A 21,064-nucleotide genomic window follows, 5' to 3' on the forward strand; every position below is an offset into this window, starting at 1 on the left:
AAAAAAAAAGAAGAAAAAAGGCTATGACAAAAATGTCATCTCTAAATGCACTGCTCTGTTTGGAGGTGATGTAACAGGGATTTCGTTTCGATACAGGAGATTTCCATTCAGGAGTCGTCAGCTGTCAATGAGCAAGTGCTGCTTTGAAGTCTACATGGTTGATTAAAATCAGTATGAAATACACTCGAACCAAATATGCTGCACCTGCTTCCAGCTGCCCATCATTATGTTTGATACTCCAAAGCTCCTGGATGGCAGTTTACCTGTGATCTGACCTCATTGTAATATAAGATGTGTGTAAGACTGCTATTTACAACCTTAAGAAATTTCTGGTTCAATACTAAAAACAATATTTTCAAGGATGTAAAACGTGTACTACTAATGGGAACAATTTTTAAATTCTTAACTTACAATCAGATCCAGTTGATCAGCCCTGTCTCCAAGAAATTACATTTACACTCCACCAAATGGACTACTAAGTTATGATATGGTTAAACTCCATAGAAACCAACCAACACACTGAGACTAGCATCAAATCCCAGCAAGGAAAAAAAACATACAAACAGGCTGACCCTGCTGCTCATTAACCAGAGTTCAATACGATAACCCAGAACTGAACTCTGATGGAACTGAGGTATAGATGGGGTTGAATTCAATGTTTGGAGAAATTGCCTTGTGTGTCAGAGAGAGAGAGTGTGTGTATGTGTGTGTGTGTGTGTGTGTGTGTGTGTGTGTGTGTGTGTGTGTGTGTGTGTGTGTGTGTGTGACTCATCAACTTCACCACCCAGTGCAGCTCTTTACTGTCAAGCCCCAATTCTTTAGCACCACTCACCGTTCAGCAATACGACAGAAAATTGAGAGTGCATGCTGACGTCATTTGGAGGGCTCACTTTATGAAACCGCAGCACGTCAGAAGCTCTAATCTCACATTGGCAACGGTCAAAAAAAATTGTCAGAGATAAAAACCCCCTGCTCACCATGAATGGTTGATCACTTATGATGAGTTCTCGGCTAAAAGCAAAGGTCCCCCGGCCGAGATGGGATCCTGCTCTTTCCATTTTCACCCAGTGAATCTAACAACATGACAGCACTCAGACAGCTCTGGGCTTAAGACACAATTTCTTGGATTGGAGAGGAGAGAAGCTAAATCGGCTCCTGTAAGTGGCTCGGTCCACTTACCTGAAAACATTCAGGTTTGTGTTTGAAGCCAACAAAATTGCTGTAGTGTATTACATGATGAAACCTTCACTTTAAAGCTGACCCCCTTTCCCTCTTGTGCAATATAAGGCATGAATCCCTCAGTGCCATTTGAAATATTCTACTAACTTTTCCAGTTAAAGTGAAATTTAAACCTATGGATCTACTGAGTCGCAGCCTTACTTGTAATTAAACACCGTTAATATTCCCAGTACACATCTGACAAAACCACACCAGCCAATTAGAAACAGCTTCTCATTCTTGCCTCATTAGTATGCGTGACATGATTTGACTGGGGATTAATTGGATAAAGAAATCTTTCAGTGCATGAAGCCTTGTCAACTTTATTCAGTATAATTTGAAAAGTTGCAAAGACAATCTCATCATCAAACCTCCTCTGAGTGAGCTCCTTTTGTCATCGTGTCAACAGAGTCCAGCCGTGCATGAGCACTGTTGGATTGGGACATACTATTCTCAGTTGATGTCATTTAACATTTCCACCCAGAAGACATGGCAAAACAGTCCGACGCTCTAGGATACTGATTATAATTTGCTTGATACATGTGTCTTCTCTCTTCTCCCATCTCAGACTTGCAAAAATGTCTGATTTTGAGGATTTCAGCAGGCCAGGAGGGCAGGCAAACGTGTCCGAGAGCTACCAGCTGAACCCCACCAGCGTGATCGTGTCGGTGGTCTTCTCCCTCATCTTCCTGCTGGGCACCATCGGCAACAGCCTGGTGCTGGCCGTGCTGCTGCGGAGCGGACAGGTCGGATACAACACGACCAACCTGTTCATACTCAACCTGAGCGTGGCCGACTTCTTCTTCATCATCTTCTGCGTCCCTTTCCAAGCCACCATCTACTCCCTGGAGGGATGGGTGTTCGGCTCCTTCATGTGCAAAGTGGTGCACTTCTTCATCAACCTCACCATGTACGCCAGCAGCTTCACACTCGCCGCTGTCTCTGTTGACAGGTATGTGGCTGCCTACTAGTCAGTTCCAACAGTAAACATGCTATAGTAGCCTGTTTTATCATTTCCGGCCACCTGTAGCAGGCTTATACAGCGGCGAAAATAAGTATTGAACGCATCAACATTTTTCTCAGTAAATATATTTCTAATTGGGCTATTGACATGAAATTGTCACCAGATGTCGGTAACAACCCAAGTAATCCACACATACAAAGAAATCAAAACATATTCATTCATTCATTCATTTTCTACCGCTTATAGACCTACTAGGGTCGCGGGGGGGCTGGAACCTATCCCAGCATCCTTTCGGGCGAGAGGCGGGGTACACCCTGGGCAGGTCGCCAGTCCATCGCAGGGCACACAGAGACAAACAACCATTCACTCTCACATTCATACCTATGGTCAATTTGGAGTAACCAATCAGCCTAGTCCCCATTTGCATTCGTGCATGTCTTTGGACTGTGGGAGGAAGCCGGAGTACCCGGAGAGAACCCACACAAGCACGGGGAGAACATGCAAACTCCACACAGAAAGACCCTGCGTCCAAGCCGGGACTCGAACCCGGAACCTTCTTGCTGTGAGGCGCCAGCGCTAACCACTGTACCACCGTGCCGCCCCAAAACATATATGTCCATAAATTAAGTTATGTGTTATAAAGTGGAATGAAACAAGGGAAAAGTATTGAACACGCTTACTGAAATTTATTTAATACTTAGTAGAAAAGCCTTTGTTGGTAATGACAGCTTCAAGACGCCTGCTGTATGGAGAAACTAGTCGCATGCATTGCTCAGGTGTGATTTTGGCCCATTCTTCCACACAAACTGTCTTCAAATCTTGAAGGTTCCCAGGGCGTCTTCTATGAACTCTGATCTTCAGTTCTTTCCATAGATTTTCAATTGGATTCAAGTCGGGTGATTGACTGGGCCATTCTAGCAGCTTTATTTTCTTTCTCTGAAACCAGTTGAGAGTTTCCTTGGCTGTGTAATTGGGATTGTTGTCTTGCTGAAATGTCCACCCTCGTTTCATCTTCAGCATCCTGGTAGATGGCAGCAGATTCTTATCAAGAATGTCTCAGTACATTTCTCCATTCATCCTTCCTTCAATTATATGAAGTCTGCCAGTACCATATGATGAAAAACAGCCCCACACCGTGATGTTCCCACCTCCAAACTTCACTGTTGGTATAGTGTTTTTGGGGTGGTGTGCAGTGCCATTTCTCCTCCAAACATGGTGTGTGCTATGACATCCAAAGAGTTCAATTTTGGTCTCATCCTTCTCCCAGTATTTCATAGGCTTGTCCAAATGTTGTGCAGCAAACTTTAAACGAGCTTCAACATGCTTTTTCTTCAACAATAGAGTCTTCGCTCGGTAATGAGAAACCTTTTTATAGGCCATCAATTAGGACTAAACCAGCTGATATTAATTTGCACTGATAGGGGGCAGGATTGCTTTCTAAATACTGACAGATTTCAGCTGGTTTCTTGGCTTTCCATGCCTTTTTGCACCTGCTTTTCTTCATGTGTTCAATACTTATTCACTGTGTCATTTCACTTTATTACACATAACTTAATTTATGGACATATATGTTTTGATTTCTTTGTATGTGTGGATTACTTGGGTTGTTACAGACATCTGGTGACAATTTCATGTCAGTAGCCCCATCAGAAATATATTTACTGAGAAAAATGTTGACGCGTTCAATATTTATTTTCCCCGCTGTATTTGACATTTGAAACAGTTTTAAAATTACCTTGCAATTATAGTGTTGTTAGTGCCACGAGGTTACTACTATTAGCCTAGAAATGCAACTAATTATTATTTACAATTAATCAGACAGTTATTGCTGCAATAATGTTGTTTAGTCTTTTATTTATTTATTTTATTTAATCTTTATTTAATCAGGCAGTCTCTTTTAGATTAAAATCTCTTTTCCAAGAGAGACCTGAGAACAAGAAGCAGTCACAAGAGACAATCAACAACAAAGACAACAGAACTACACAATACAAGAAACTAAGAAACAAATAATTAACAAAAACATTTACAATGATCACAAAATACATCAAATAATAAAGCTTTCAAATCGCCAAGTTTAAGGGCAGTTTGCAGTTCATTCCATTTAAATGGTGCGTAGTACCTGCTGATATTAGTGCATACCATGAGGGATGTCGAGGGTTAAGTAATTACTGGATCGTGTACTGTGGATATTAGATTTACGTGAGAGAAGAGATGTGAGGTAATTTGGAAGCTTCAACATTTCGAAATGTCACAGAATTACAGGTTGACATCTTTAAATTCTTTGTTTTGTTAAAAAAGTCCAAAACCCAAAGGTAGAATTTATGCAGCAAATCAAATATATTCACATTGGGGAAGGTGGAGCCAAAGTATGTTTGGCATTTTTGCTCAATAAATGACTTTAATGATGACTAATACTGGAGTAATTTGTCATTTCTTAACGTTACTTTACATCTGCTATTATCAGAAATTTACAGGGTGGGGTCAAAGTCAGGAAGACAAAGTTTAGTTATTTCACCTTTTCCTTATAGCAGTATTTCATGGGTGTGTGTGTGTGTGAATGGGTTAATGTGGCTGAAGCGCTTTGAGTGGTCAATAAGACTAGAAAGCAGCATATTAGTGCAGACCATTTATCACCCACTAAAATGACTAATTCATGCACCCATCTGCCTGTTTCAATGAATCAATCAAGTAATTCCCTCCTGCAAATTAATTCATACTTTCCCCTGGAATTAATATTCATGAAAATGGATGACTAATTGTGTCCTCTTTCATCCAGATTAATCGCTGTAGTAATCACCTTTACTCCCTTTCTCTTTCTCTTCTCTACACTCTCACAATGTATTTTTTTATTTCATCCTTTGATACATGAATGTACTGTGCACACAATATTGTATTATCCCTGACATCCAAACATATTTATTATGTGCTGTAGAAACATTGATGCATCTGTAGTCTGAAGAAAAAAAACTGAGTGATTCAGGGGCAAAAATGATTAATCCAAGGGAATTAATTATGTTCAAGGGTATGAATCACTAAAGGGAGAAAATAATGTATAATGAGTGTGCAAACTAATAATACCAGGGCAGAAATACTGACCTGAGGGAAGAAGTTCTGAAAGTTTTGTTTGCACTTGAGGATCCTCACTTTCCTGCTGTGTTGTGCCATCCAGCAGATCCTCTAGTGCAAGCATTAAAAGCTGCGCAGGGGCTTCCAGAAATTTTCATGGGGAACACTTCACAACAAAGGAACAAAACGTTAAGTAGGCTAATGCTTAAACTAGTACTCATAATGTATTAGAGCAGGATCAAGCCGCTCTGACTTTATATGTGCCACCAAAATAACAGGATTCCAGTTACATAGGAAAACAACATTTCAGACCTGAGCATTTGATCCGCCTCTGAGCAGAGCAGCACATTTTCTCACAGAAGCTTTTTATTTATTTTCTATCATATTTTTCTATCTATGCAGACAGCTACATTTCTGCTGATTTAGCAGTTTTTATGTCACGTTACAAGCTAGAGGGTAGGAGATGAGGTTTTTATCCAAAAACAGATCAGGGGAGGTTGGACAGGTAAACTCATTTGCAAATGATTACTAATATTAAACAAATGATGAGAAAAAAATGAATGAATTAATTAAAGAAAAGCCTCCAGTTCAACCCCCTCGCTTGCTTATGTGACATAATAAAGACCAACAACATGTAGTTTGGGTCATCAGTTATGCATTAGTTAAGCATGCAGGAGCTCAAGCACTGTATATGTTTTGTACCATTATATGTGTTACCCTTGGAGTGATGGTGTTTGTTAATGGGAATTATATTTATATCTTCTTATTAGTATGGATAGGTTACAACAACTTATAAGACAACCACCATTTACATTTATTTGACTAATTTGAAGATAAAAAAAAAAAAAAACAACAACTCTGGGAATATCAAGAAGAGCAAGACCCCAGAGGTACGTATTAATGAGCCAAAGACCTATAAGGCCTCGTGGAGATGCAGAATCTGTAATTGAATATTTTATGAGACTAAAGCAATATCCGAGGCTGAAAAGTAAATCCCCCACAGAGTAAGCTCTAAGCCATCATTATAGTTGTGGGCTACATTGTCAGCTCAGTCAATATGGACGGAGTCAGTGCCCTCTCCAGCAGACCCCCTCTGCTCACACTGGCTGTGTTTACACTTTAGAGGATTCAATAGATTTTTTTTTAACTCGCCAGCCAGACGTTTCTTCCTCAGTCTGGAAAAGAGCAGGAACATCTGAGTTGGGAGGTTAAAAGATTTCTGCTGTTCAGTTCCTGTGTAACAAGCAAAAAAAGAAGAAAAAGAAGAAGAAAAAAAAAAAGCAGCATCTAACAGTTACACTTTAGTCCAGGAATCCCCTACAGGAATTAAATCACAGTTCAGCCTGAATGAACACCACACACACACACACACACACACACACACACACACACACACACACACACACACACACATACACATACACACTCCTTTAATGGAAAAGTATTTGCTGCCGCATTGTGGAACCCTGAGGTGGATCATGTGTTTACTGTGATTTTATGTTGAAGAACTTTCCACTGTGAAAATGATTTCACATGAAACAAGATGGTTCAGCATCGTTACTGCTGATCAGGGAGTTCATTTGCTCTTGCAGTCTGAAAACAAAATAGCTGAGATCTGTGAGTGCATGTAACTAAAGTAAAAAAAACAAAAACAAGATAATAATGATGCAGAGTTATACATGCAGCCTTCAACACCTAAAAATAAAGAAATCTATATAGAGATTTTATAACCCGTGTTGAGGCTGCAGTCATACATAATGCATATAGCAGTTCACGTACGTATTCGTGCCAAAATCCGGTATGATCATTGGGAGATCTACGCAGACATATGGAAAGAAAATACTATAACAGCAGTCATTTCATTCAACATACTTCTCCCAGTCTGTTTTTTACAGTCTAATTGGTTTGTGATTCAGCAAAAAGAGCAAAACATCTTGTCAGGCATTAACAGACTGTCCACTAGCTCATGCTTTCAAATAAATCTGACAATCCCAGCCAAGCATACAGAGCCCTGTCTAAGTACTCGTAGTTCTCCAAGCCACTGAGCCTCCATATGTGACAAGTAGGTTCACGATATCTGCTTTTTCCCTTTCATGTTGAGCATAAATGTCTTTGTCCCCATTTCAGTGAGGTTTTAAAGACCAGAGAGGCTGTTTTCTCAGTTTCTGGAGAGCTGCCTGAAGTGTCCTGTAAATGGGGATAGAGGGAGGACATGGATTCGCAGCTTTACCCAGAATCCCCGCCTTGGGCGAAAGAAGCTGCAAAAACTGAAACACTTGCAATCCACCGGAGAACATTACCTCATAAAGCAGCAATGCTGAAAATGGTGAACGCGGCTGTGAATGTTCAGAGATGAACAAACCGGGCGTCTGTGTGAAAAACAGTGTGGTGTCATATTATTGACAGAGGCTGGTGCCATAAAAACATCAGGTTCTTCCTTTATCACAGCACCCGGCGTGTGCTGGGATTTGCGTCTTTATTGCCCTACCTGTTCGGAAACATCAAAAGCAAAGCACAAGGCACAGTCATGTTCTGCGCTATTGTCGAGATCAGATCCTATTGAAAAGCCAGAAGAAAAGAAAACCCTCTCTGTGGACATTGCAGCCAGTTTGACATATTTCCCTAAGGTGTTTTTTATTCAATAGAACCCACAAGCTGCTGCAGTGTGAATGATTATCATTCAGTATAGAAACCTTCAGTGTGAGCTGTGACGCTTGTAAGAGTGAGTGTGGAGGTGGCTGCATCCTTAGTGGATATTCCCTTCGTATCATTGACGTGTTGGTGAATCAGTCGTTAGCATGTAAACAGGAACTTGGGAAATGTATTATGAGATTTACACATATCCACCAAAGGTGTCTTCCTTTTTATTTCAGATTAAATTTATAAGGGATTTTATGTTAACAATTTAAACCTTGATATGAAGCTTTAATATTGCTTTAATGATGAACTAGTACAATAATTACACCCTTTTAGCCCATTACTAGCATACTGTACCTCACTGGCTCAGCATGTCCACTAATTATCAGGTTTCACGGGGTTTGGTGGATCACATGTTGTATTATTATTTTTCCCCTTCTAGGTATCTGGCCATTCGCTACCCACTCCGCTCCAGGGAGCTGCGAACCCCTTGTAATGCAGTGGTTGCCATGGTGATCATCTGGGGTCTTTCCCTGGTGTTTGCCGGCCCGTATCTCAGCTACTACGACCTGATTGATTACGACAACAGTACTGTGTGTATCCCCGGCTGGGAGGAGCAGAACCGTAAGGTGCTGGACACGTGCACCTTCCTGTTCGGCTACGTCATCCCCGTGCTGATAGTGAGCCTCTCGTACACTCGAACCATAAAGTACCTGTGGACGGCCGTCGACCCTCTGGACGGCATGTCGGAATCCAAGAGGGCCAAACGCAAAGTCACCAAAATGATCATCATTGTCACCGTGCTTTTCTGTATATGCTGGCTGCCGTACCATGTGGTGATCCTGTGCTACCTCTACGGAGACTTCCCTTTCAATCAGACCACGTACGCCTTCAGGCTTCTCTCTCACTGCATGGCCTACGCCAACTCCTGTGTCAACCCCATCGTGTACGCTCTGGTGTCCAAGCACTTTCGCAAAGGCTTCAAGAAAGTGTTCAGCTGCATCCTCAGTAAAAAAAGGAGAAATAAGGTTCATGTAGTTCACGTGGCCAACACTGTGCCTGGGTTTGAAGCAGGCTCCACAGAGGTGTCTCAGATGAACGAGGAGAACATACGACAGAATGAATGTGAAATGATTAACAGGCCGATCGCAGAGCCAAGAGAAGCCACAGTGACACTGAATTTGCCCTTTCAGCGGCAGACTTGACGAGTGATTCATCGTCGTTGACAGGCTTAGTACAGATTGCCTTTTGTAAAAGACAATGCAGCAAATATTTTAAAAGAAATGTGTAAACCTGTAAACCTAAATCATGATATTCACATTTTTGGTGGAAAATGAATATTACAAAAAAAAGAAAGGTTTTAAGGAGAAAGTGAAAATTTGTTTCCACCATTTGCCTTAACCATGGCTTGCACTTTGATATTTTTTGCAGTATCTGAGAATCCACATTGTTTTAGCACTTTTTCAGAACACCACAGAATATGTCTCATAATGTCACAGTATCTTTCAAATAGATGTTCACAAGGTTGGCAAATGTGGAGGAAAATCCACGCAAGTCAGCAGCATTTGCTGTTCATTTGACTTCAAACAGGGGTTGATGTAGGTTTAGGGTAACTGTACAGCTCATGTACATAAGCCAGACATTCCACTGCAAGGCTGTGTGCATCTCCACCAATGTGAAGTCACCATCGACTGGCCAGTCGTCACCATACCTCCTCTCCAACACCGTGGCTAACTGTAGGTTATTTGATCCGTTGCTTCAGTCTCTCAATAAGGTTGTTTATCAAAGAGGAGCAGGGTGTTTCTCTTTGTTTCTGTTTGTTTTGTATCTTGCATGCAGATGCTGTTCTGTCTTGCCAAGATATTACTGGTATATTTGAATAATGTATATTTTAACTTGAAAACACTTTCAGAAAATTGTTTGCAAACATTATATTCAGTTACACTTCAAATTCATACCAGCATTTAAAAACGTAAATACCTGGACTGAATCCATTCTGGTGTACGAGGTTCAAGAATCAGGTGTGAAAAGGTCTGAATTTAGTAAAAAGAAGTTTATTTGTTCTTGATAAATGACAAAACGGTTATTGGTAGAAGACTTGAGTCTTTTTGGACCCCACATGAAAACTGGAAGCATTTTCTTTCTTTACTTGTATTTTGCACTGATTGTGTTCATTGCATGTTTCTCTTTGGTGTAAAACATTATATATTTAAATGAATATGTTTATCAGTGAGTGCACCTGAACATTTAAGAGTTGTGTATTATATTTAAAAAATGTGTATTTTGTGTATTTAAAACTCTAAAAGCTGTGACATGATTCTGATAATTTACATGGTTTATAGCTTCTCTCTCCAGATGAAAGCAGATCCTCAGTATCTCTCTCTCTCTCTCTTTGTGTGTTTTGCTGTAAGCTTGTGTCCTACCTCAGAGCTGTAAAAAGAAAAATCTTAGCCTCTTAGTTGTTTTTCTCTTCTGATTGCATAAGATGCAATTTTCCTCCTGAGAGACTCATTTCCAAACACAACCTTCTTCTCTGCACTGACCAATTTTCCTCCAGTGTGTTTACTGTGCCCTGTGCATCTACTGTACTTATATAGTCTTTGTTTCTCTGTTTGTTCTGTTTCATCATGTAAAGATTCATCACGTAAACAGCCTGTCAATTTTAAGAATATATCAAAAACTGTTCAAGAGCACACTGTAATACACATTTTACTGACCAAATAAAATATTTTCTGCTGTGAGGTTTTAGTGGAGGTTCTATTCAATTCACAACGTGCATAAATGTGAACAATGTGAAATAAAATAATGTTATTAAACCAAATTATTTATCATCAAAAAGACTACCTCACAATTTAACACTGAGATACTCTGGATATCTTAGCTTTGCCATCAATGCTCTCTTTAAGATCACTGAAAGAGCCATTAACTTCTAATAAAAGTAATTAAAACTTCATTCCTTTACTCACCAACAGCCGTCTCCAGTGGTGGAAAGCAACACCAATGTTAACTCTTGTCTCTAGCACGTCTTTTCTTCGACTGACGTTAGCACGCTCACCAGCTAGTCCCACTCTGCCACCGTTGTATTGGCAAGATAGTGACGGCAGAGCAGTCCACTCTGAGCTTCAAACCAACTCTTCAGAAATCTATGGGTGACGTCATGGAGGCTACGTCCATCTTTGTTTACAGTCTGTGCTCTAGACTTGTAAGTAAACAGCTGTTAATTCTGATGCTGGCTATGGAGCAAAATTTATAAAATTTATAAAAATTTATAAGCTTCCTTTAAAATAATGACCTTGGTTTAGATTTATCATTTCACTATGTAGCATATCCCCAGCTATGACTGAAGCTAGAAGTCAAATATGAACTCTGTACAAACTGTCTGTTCACCTTAATTCATTCCTTGCACAGTTTCAAAGTTTCCTTTAGGCACTGGGACACCTGATTGATTACTGAAGTGGAAAGATCAGGACAATGCTCTTTATCTGTTCCAGAAATACCAGAAAATGTGTTATAAAATTTGCTTCTTACTTAACATTCTTGCTGCCTTACATTGCTGCAGTTTTCAGCTGCAGGAGTGAGAGATGATATTAATGAGCACATGCTGCACAACGGCGCAAATCCCCAAGAGATTACTGCTTCTGTGGGAGGTGAGAGCAGAACTGGCAGCATTACAGGTCATGCCGCACTTTAAAGAAGGCTCTAATGAATAAATTAAAGTCTTGTTTTCATAAAAGAAGGACAACTAAATTGATATTACGTATTGATGTTCAAACTTTTCAATTAAGTTGTTCTTTTTTTAAATCGTATTTCTGTCCGCAAGGCAAAAGAAAGACGAAAGAAATCAATAACGTGTGATGTACAAACAAATGGATGAATAACCATTCCAAATACAGTACATAGGCTAAACAAGCTTCGGTTGCAGACGGATGTCGGATGACATCAGTGGCAAGAACATTGGAGGTATAAGTGGACCAAGACAATGAAGATGTGTTATGAATAAAAGAGGTAGCTGCCTTATAGTCCTTAAAGTAAGACCAGAGAAAAGGACACAATAATACATTGATCAGGTAGAAATGAAAAGCTGGAACCAGGAACAAGCATCATTCATTAGTCTAACAAACAAAAGGATCTTCGGGACAGCATGAGTTAATGTATCTCACATATTTGCAACAATGTGGAGTCCGAAGAGCCCCACTGGAATAATTATACACTTTTACTTGTGGGTAATTAATCAGTCAATGAGTTGGAGTTGCTGTATCACATTTTATGAAACAGTTCTGAAAATGTTAAGAACAATCCTGTCTTCATTTTATTTTATATTTCACAGTATCCCTCTGTATGAACAGTCTGTTATCCTGCTCTATATTTATTATTATAAGTCATTTGAAGTTATTTGAAATACATTTCATTTCTGTGTGAAAGCAATGATAAATATGAATAAACATGGATATAATTTTTTTTTTGAGAAAGTGAAGTGTGCTTGCACGCAGTGGTCTGAGAATCATGGCGTTCATTTAACCACTGATTTCAGTTACACAACTGAAACTGATGCATGTTGCTGAAAAGTCTTTAAAGTCATGGTCTTAAACTTGGAAGCTCTCTCCCAGTGGATTTAAGATCTGTGCGCTTTCATCTTTGATTTGATGCTTCACTGTGAGGCACTTTGTGATGTCTGATCTAGAAAGGCATCACATGAATAAATTTTACTTACTGACACTTACTGCAGAAAGCAGCATTAGTTAGTCAGTTAGTTAAAGGGGTCTAGTCGAATAACCATCTTGTATACAAAAGCTCTTCATAGTAAGATACACCAAAAAGGATCAAAAATGAAGTAAAAATAGAACTGCTGCTAACAGGTATAGTACAATAAAACAACACACATAGTCCAACAAGATAACACTCCACAGTGCAATACAGTAGTACATCAACTATTGTCAAACAGAAATAATACATATAATAATACACAAAAAAAATAAATTTTTGTTGAATTGCCAAAATTGCTTGATAATTATTGTCACACAAAGCAAAGGTTATTGTATTGTAAAAAAATGATTGAAAATGATTCATGATGCCAACATAATTATTCTGTTATTATGGCTTCTTTGGCCGCCCATAGTTCAGGCAACAGCTGGCATAAAAAGACACATTGGTCCAAGAAGTTAGATGTGCTGCTGCTGAAGGAGGGAAGCTTTTACTGAAACACACGTCTTACACTCAATTGACTTAATGTGTAACCACAAAGTGGGGTTAGAGTAGATGTTCTTTAATGGAAATGTTAATACCTTATGGGTTGTAGCCACAGAAATTGGGCCTGTTGGAAGTGACTATTTATAACTATGTCATTGATAACCTTGGTCTGTGTTGGTGCTATGGTTGCTCTGGAAACCACTCTGCAATTTATCTTAGAAATCATAATGGCATGAAGCTGCAGGGAAGCTGCGGGTTTTCATCAATTTCACTGGTCTACAAAAACACCTGTTTAACAGGTAGAAGTTTTGTAGCTGCTTCTTTATGTTCTGCAATTAAATGGATACTCTAAAAACCAAAATTAGATTTAAGGAAGATGTGAGGGGTGGATCCAAAGGGGTAGTTGGAAGGTTTGAATTGTTATGGAGCTCTGAAAAACAGGTAAGCTGCAGGAGGGTAAATGAGATTTCTTCGTTTAGTGACATTCTACCAGATGTGAATCTTTTGTTATTGAAAATTCATTGTATTTAGCAGTGATGAGTATCTGATGAAAGACTGTGCTTATGATCTTCAAATATTATGCAATAGATTGACCCAATGGGAGAAACCTCGGGCAATGCAATTCAAAGGTCTCTCTGAGGATGGCTGAAGATGCAACTGAAGCTGTAGATTGAAATCACTGGTTTATAAGATAGAAGCCAGTACTGGAGTTAGAATGGGCACGCTGTGGCTGCTATTATCAGTTTCAATTCAGAAAAAATGTTCACCAAGATTTTCTTTTTCTTTGTATGCATATAATATAAAGGAAGTTTTCTTCATATTTCAATAGTTGTCTTCTTGTCTATTGTGAGTTCCTGTAATTCTAGGAAATGTTTACCCAAGTATGTATAGGATTACGCTGCATTGAGCAGTGCGAGGTTTCAGTCTGTGGTACACTACAATGATAACATCAGGGCAACCATCATAAATCATTTTAAGATTAAACTTGGTTTAAGTAAATGCTCTGCAAGTTGTTACAGGAGAGGAGGCAGCAGATATGGGTTTAATGTCAAAACCAGACGGGTTTCATGTTGAAGGGGTAGTCTTTCTGGATGACCGCCTCTGCGTGGCGGGATCACTCTTTCTGCTCTCACAGACAACAGAATGGTTGCTTTCTCTTCAGATGGTGAGCAACAGGAGAGGTCGTCTCAACACGTCTGATTTATGACGTCTGTTCTGAGATTCTTGCTGTTAATCTGTGATTTGTATAGATTTGGATCATGGGCACTTTAACAGATATATGACATTCTTGACATGATGTGGAAAATCTTTACCTGAAATTAAATTTGGGAAATGCCCTGTTTTCAATTTGGTGTCACGGGCAGTACAATTTCTACAAAACAGCTTTTGATAAATGTCTCCCTTTTCCCAACATCAGTCTTCACAAGCATTTGATTGTTTAGAGAGATTCTGGGTTCTCTTAAAGGTAAATAGAGATGGATTTCTAAAAACTTGATGTAAAAAGGAACCAGGCTGTAAAATAAACCAATACATTTTTACAGCTGATTTAGTCTTTGAGCTATTGCTTTATTGTAAGGTCGCACATAATTGACAAGAGTGTGGTTTCTTTTCTTTTCTGTTTTTCTTGAGGCTTTAGAGGTTTAGCCTCTACTCTCATAAACAATTCAGAATACAGATGAACAAATGTATTAACAGATTCTAGTTTTAGTTTAAGAAAAATAGCATGAAAATTAAAAGCAGAATCGCAGGTCAGAGTTACTAAATTTAAAATGAAATTTGATTAAATACAGTCACTCCAGTGGCCTCTGTCTCGGCTGTGTGTTTGTCTGGAAGGTCTGTGTTTGATGAGTTAAGTACCTAATATCATGTACTTTACCACGCTCAGTGAGAATCAGCACCTGACATTTACTGTGTTTGCTTCACCTTCTTTTAATAACATCACACAGATTTCATTAGCACTTGCTAATAAATGGGCTTCAGTCCAGCTTGGTTTAGTGTTTGCATTTGCATATTTACTGCATGTGCAATTTGATGATGCTATCAGGGGGATTTTTATCTAAAACTGCCATCATCATCATCATCATCATCATCATGACCTTACTTATTGTACATATTTGGCTTATTTTGATTATAAATTTACCAGTTTATCCACATTTCCTTTCTGGGGAGCTGTTGCTTCATGGATTGAGGTTATAAACTTCATGCCTTTACGACAGTGTGCGAAACAAATGGTGTTTACCGGAAGGTCAAGTGTGCTGCAGAGAGATCTTGTCAACAGTAACACAAGGAAACAACAGGCAGCAGGATGAAGTCGCACTGTGTCTTTGAGGGGTGTAAAAGAACTGCGTCAAAACATTTGCAGTGCTGCTGTACAGCTCTGCTTGCTTCACTTTTTGCTGCTGCAAAGACTTGAATACAAAAATATTTTAATTAAGAGTAAAAGAAAAGTCCAATTAATGGTTATTTATTTGATTTAACTTCAGGAGGTAGCTAGGCATTTACATAACAGTGTTGATATCAAACTAAGAGATTGTTTTGATTTTCTAATCTGAGTTGGGTGATCAGTCATTAGTCCTATATGAGCCTCCAAGAGAGCACAGCTATAAGACAACATGGAGGCAGCAGCAGCAGCAGCAGCGTGGCCTTGTTTGCTCCAAACATCCTGTCCTTGGTATGAAGCGTTTACAAGCGATTAGCTTGTATGAGTCAAGGTAAAAGCAGCACAATTCCTGGTAATCGCTGCAGGAAACTTGACTATCATTATTTATTCCAAATCAATATATTAACAGCCAGAGAAAGAAAGAGCAGTGTTTGCAGCGCTCTCATCCTCTCATATAAAGGATCAGTGCAGGTTATTCAAGAGGATTTCTGTTCTCTATACATCTGTTCAGTAAACATAATCCATGGTTCATTTTCTCTCGTATACCATCCGATATGCAGGTCCTAACCGTTTCGGTGGAACGATCACTATGAGATACACACACATTAGTGCATCTATTATTACCAGGAAACCGAGAGCGCCATCTTCAGTTTGCAGCAACACACTGCAGTTATGCTCAACTTCGAAACAAAAGCATATGTGTAGCTTTCTGTGACTATAATATCTCTGTGTAACCTTTAAATTATGATATGGACAAATATATTTTACCAAAGACAAGTCACCTGCCTCATGTTGTTCTTGGGCGTTGCTGGCAATGCACAACACCACCACTGCCCACCGCACGGCCCCACAGACACACACGACACAAGCGCTGGTTTATTGCATGTATTTATTGTCCAGGTACCTTTAAACGGTAACCATGCTAGTTAATGAACAGAAACAGGTCCAGGGTACTGAATGTGCTGACTGGGCTGCTGGTTGACGACAATTTCAATTGTACATATTTACATAGAAAAGGTGGAATAAAGTGACAATCGTTGAACGGGAACAACTTTGCAAAATAATAATAATGATAAAAAAGAAGTCTAAACAATATAAAGCTAGTCCCTGGCATTTATGTCTCCACATCTGTCAAACTGCAGACATCATTAGCATAGCAATAAAGGCACTCTGATGTTTTATATACATTTCAATGATCTTAAATAAGGGAAGTTCGCTTTTGGGGCTTTCACAGTAAAAATCATAACAGATTTGACACTCTATATTTCAAAAGAAATAAACAATGAAAATCAAGATAAGTATTTAACTTGATCATGTACTCAAAAATTTATAATTCAACAGACAAAGGAACAAAGAAAAATGCACTAAATATAATAAACTAATTTAAGTTAAAGGAATCTCAACAACAGCATCTCAACAAAAAAAAAGACAAAACAAACAAATATATATATATATATATATATATATATATATATATAAGATATTCCTTACACTGGGTTTCTATGCAACAAAACATACAATACAGCACTCTGGATTGAAGGTCCACTCATTTTTCTGCCTATTATTCCATAACAAAAAGGCTTTTATTATGCCACATTCCTCACTATGGACTCTGGCACAATGATGAGGTACAGAGACAAAAAAAGGTGGCCTTGAATCTTAATATCATGTCGCTCCCCCAGCAACACTGTACCAGTGCTTTCAGTTTAATTTCGTGTGCTATTCCATTGCAAAAGTGTTATTTATATTGTCAAATAGAGGAGACAGCGAATTTAAATTGGCTGACATTCAGTCTTGCAATAATAACAAGATGTGAATGTCTTGTGAGCTCCATGAAGTGTTTCATCTGAATGATGTTTTCAAAATTGATGTTCATATCCAAAAGCATTAAAAAAAACTGCAGTCACACACACCTTGTCCATTGCAACTACAACAACAAAAAATCTGGCTTTCATGCAAGAGCTTCAATGATTTAACATAAAAAGAAAATATAACAAGTATACCACATAATGAAGAGGAATATCAGTGTGAAAGGGTAACTCAAAGCTGTACCTACCATCTACTTTTTTCTCTTTGGTGTAACGTGATCTATCAGAAGTAGATCATTTGCACTAAACAATTAATTCCTGCCAGGCACGAGATGTAGCTGTGATAAGCTAGAGAAGGCTACAGATTAGAAACCAGTTCTTAGCGCAGCCCTTTCTTAACTGATCCATCAACTAAGCAGTGATTAAAGGTTTAAGATGGTAAGTCTTGGGGAATAGCAGAAAACAATGTGTATGGATCTTGAAGCTGGAAAAATAGTGGATGTAAACAGAAGTGCAACATGTCAGTGTCTGTTGGCTCTCACCAGTTCCCATGGATAAAATGCAGAACTTCAGAGAAATCTATGCCTGAACTCTCCTCTACACTTCCAGTGTTCAAATATGCCTTTATGTGATCTTCATGTCACAAACATGACAGTATTCTGATGACTTTCACTGGCCTTCTCATTCAAATGCTGGGACCTCCGGTCTAAGGACCTCTCTGTGTTACAAAAGCATGACCTTGAGCTTGCAGGTCTACAGGAAAATCTGCTCTTTTGTTTCACGAGCAGTAGTAACCTCTAAAGCTGAATGCAGCACTTAAATTGAGAGACTGTTTAACTGGGAACAATTAAAAGAAAATTGAATTACTCAAAGAGTTATTGTTTTCCAAATTTGCATTGGCACTGACTATTTTAAAAAGGGCTTTTTGTAAGTTGTCTCTGCTGCCGAACGTGTTTTCTTGTCGGGAGCGGGTGGTGGTGATTGTAGCTTGACAAGAGCCTCAGTCATAATTGTGTTTACAAGACACGAGGTTATAACTGCCCCCCGAGCAGAACTATGTCTTCAGGGCAGATTGGAGGCTACAGTGAGTCGCTATCGGAAAGTGACAAGATGGGCCTTGGCTAGCTGGTTAGCATGCTAACTTCAGTAGAAGCAAAGTCATCGTAGAGACAAGAGTTAACATTGGTGTTGCTCTCCACCACTGGAGACAGCTCTTGGTGAGTAAAGGAATGAAGTTTGATGCTGAACTCGCAATGTTTCCTCCAGACTGGTAAATAAACAGCTGTTAATGCTAATGTTAGCTATGTGGCAATAGCAAAACTTACAAATAGCTCCCGTAAAGAAGGTCAAATTACTCATCCACAACCAGGATTCTGAATCCCTGTTGACCTCAACCCAAATGAACTTTCAGCCTGATGAAACGACAGAGGTGCTCACGTAACAAACACCTAAATGAACAGACATGTAGTTGAACAGGATTTTAATATCCTGACTGCTCTTACAGTTGTATGCATAAATTTGGGCAAATGATAAGTGAGAAGTAAATACAATCCCCGCAGCAAACAGACATTAAAAATTAGTCTTCAAATATTAATGCACTGTTACTTTTTATTTCACGACCCCAAAAAAATAGAAAGTAAATGAATAAACAGATATCACAGCTCGCTTTTTACAAGTCTCTCTATTCTCAATTAAAGAGTTTTCACCCACTCTTCCTGCAGATCACGTAAAAGTTCTCAGACATCTTTTAAGCTGTCTAACACACACAGCATGTTAAAGATCCACCCACAGGGTTTCAGTGATGTTCAGGTCAGGGAACTGTGACGGCTGCTTTTTGAAGTCGTGCATAGTGGATTTTGAGGTCTGCTTTTGGATCACTGTTGAAATGCTATAGAAGTAAGACTTTCACTTTCTTGACTGACTGAAGGACATTTGCATCCAGAACTTGCTGATATTTCGTCGAGTCCATTCTTCCCTCTATCGGTGCAATGTTTACTGTGCCACTAGCTGCCATACAAACTCAAAACAGAATATTTCCACCTCCATGCTTAACACTTGACAAGGTGTTCTTTTCTTCAAATGCTGCATGGCTCTAACCCTTTGCTCTTCAGATGTTAACTTTTGTGATGAGGTTCCAGGTAAGGTTTCTATCTGAAGACTGTGTCTATACAGTGACTGCTGCACAGTGGAACAGTGCACCACCACTCCACTCCTGGGTCAGCTAAACCTTCCTGCAGCTCTTTTGCTTTGCCTTTCTGCCCAGCAGTTCCATGTCATAGTTTTCTTGGTCTTCTAAATCTTGTCTTCACTTCCACACTCTCTCTCGCCTGCTATTCCTTAATGACATGTCAGACAGTGGAAGTCTCAAACTGGAAGCACTTTGATATCCATTTATACCCTGCCCTGTTTTGTAGCAGCAGTTAGCTTCATTTTAAGATCCTCAGTCACTTGCTCAGAGGAGCCCATGGTTGCTGAGTGTTACCACAGAATCTAAAAAAAAGTTTTAATGAGTTAACAAAGTGTTTTACCAGTAGAAAGCTGGCCTAACTTTTACACAAGCCAAATTACTGTTTAATTTTTTTCTATTTTTGAAGTAAATGAAAAAAGTACCAGTGCATTAAAAATCGAAGAAAGATTCATTTGATTAATCTTTTAATGTCTTTGCTGAAGAGGTTGTATTTACTTTTCACTTAAAATCCACACAATATGTGATTTGCCCATGGGGGCCAAATTGATAATATCAATATCTAATGTAGATTTTGGATTAGGGCAACCAAATTACAAACCAACTTGCATAGATATTCACCTTTCCAATAATATCTTTTTTTACAATATCATCACATTTACTGTCTTATTCGAAGGCAGTTTTCTTTTAACTTCAGCTGGGTTGGGTAAAAACAATGCACATAAACACAGCCATCAACTACATTTACATGCAGTATACACCAAATTACCAGAAAAATAAAATTACCTGTGCAACATGCAATAATGCAACCTGATAAAACAGCCTTGCAGTAAATAATAACTCTGTGAAACTAATGATGATCAATTTACAGTGAAATTGATTCCTATAGTCATTTTTTAAGGCTGAGATTGTGGTGGTGTATTAGATTGCATTATACTTAAGTGTTACTTGTATGTTGTATTTTTGACTCCATTATAAAAGCACCACAAAGTCTGAGCCTCAAAAAGGACCATAAATGCATCAAAGACACTGTGCTGTTATACTGGATCGCATTACCCTGTACAGGCGTTTATATTTTTCTGGTCACTCAGTGTTTGGTGCTTCAGAAAATCATGTTGCAGCCTAAACTGAGACATAGTCAGTGGTTTATAATAGAATGAAAGTGCAGCCTGACTGAATGCCACAAATAAAGAACTGGTGAGTGAAGTATTAAAAGCACTTAGAAGAGCATAAATATTAGAGTCCAGAGAACTCTTACAATAAATGAGAAAAAAAAAAAATCAGCCCTATAAAGGATTTTGATCGTCTTCAACAGGGGCGACACTCCTGCTTCAATAGAATTGAAAATGAGCATATTAAATACTTAAATAGATATAAAATTTTGTTATCTTTTAACACAAACTGTACACATCTGGTACCAATACATATAAAAATTACAAGTGCGATTACTTTAGAAAGGACACCCTCTGATACATCATATCAAAAATATGTAGCTTTAGTAGCACTTTTGTTCTTCATTTTATCTAGTAAACTTTACAATTCTAATTTACACTCCAAAGACGTGAATGAGGTCTTTTTTTTTTTCTTGTTGCTGCAGTGGAGCTGCCCAGCCTCAATGT

General features: G+C 38.8%; 1 protein-coding gene across 1 annotated transcript; it reads left to right on the forward strand.

Moving 5' to 3' along the window:
- Positions 1–1,796: 1,796 nt before the first annotated feature.
- Positions 1,797–9,134, forward strand: LOC111217687 (galanin receptor type 2-like). Its single transcript, XM_022739665.1, has 2 exons — positions 1,797–2,170; positions 8,328–9,134. Exons 1-2 carry the CDS (start codon positions 1,797–1,799, stop codon positions 9,088–9,090), a joined length of 1,137 nt encoding a protein of 378 aa, XP_022595386.1. The 3' UTR covers positions 9,091–9,134.
- Positions 9,135–21,064: the final 11,930 nt, after the last annotated feature.

This window comes from Seriola dumerili, unplaced genomic scaffold (assembly GCF_002260705.1).
Source record: "Seriola dumerili isolate Sdu_G_001 unplaced genomic scaffold, Sdu_1.0 BDQW01000044.1, whole genome shotgun sequence".
NCBI classification, from domain to species: Eukaryota; Metazoa; Chordata; class Actinopteri; order Carangiformes; family Carangidae; genus Seriola; species Seriola dumerili.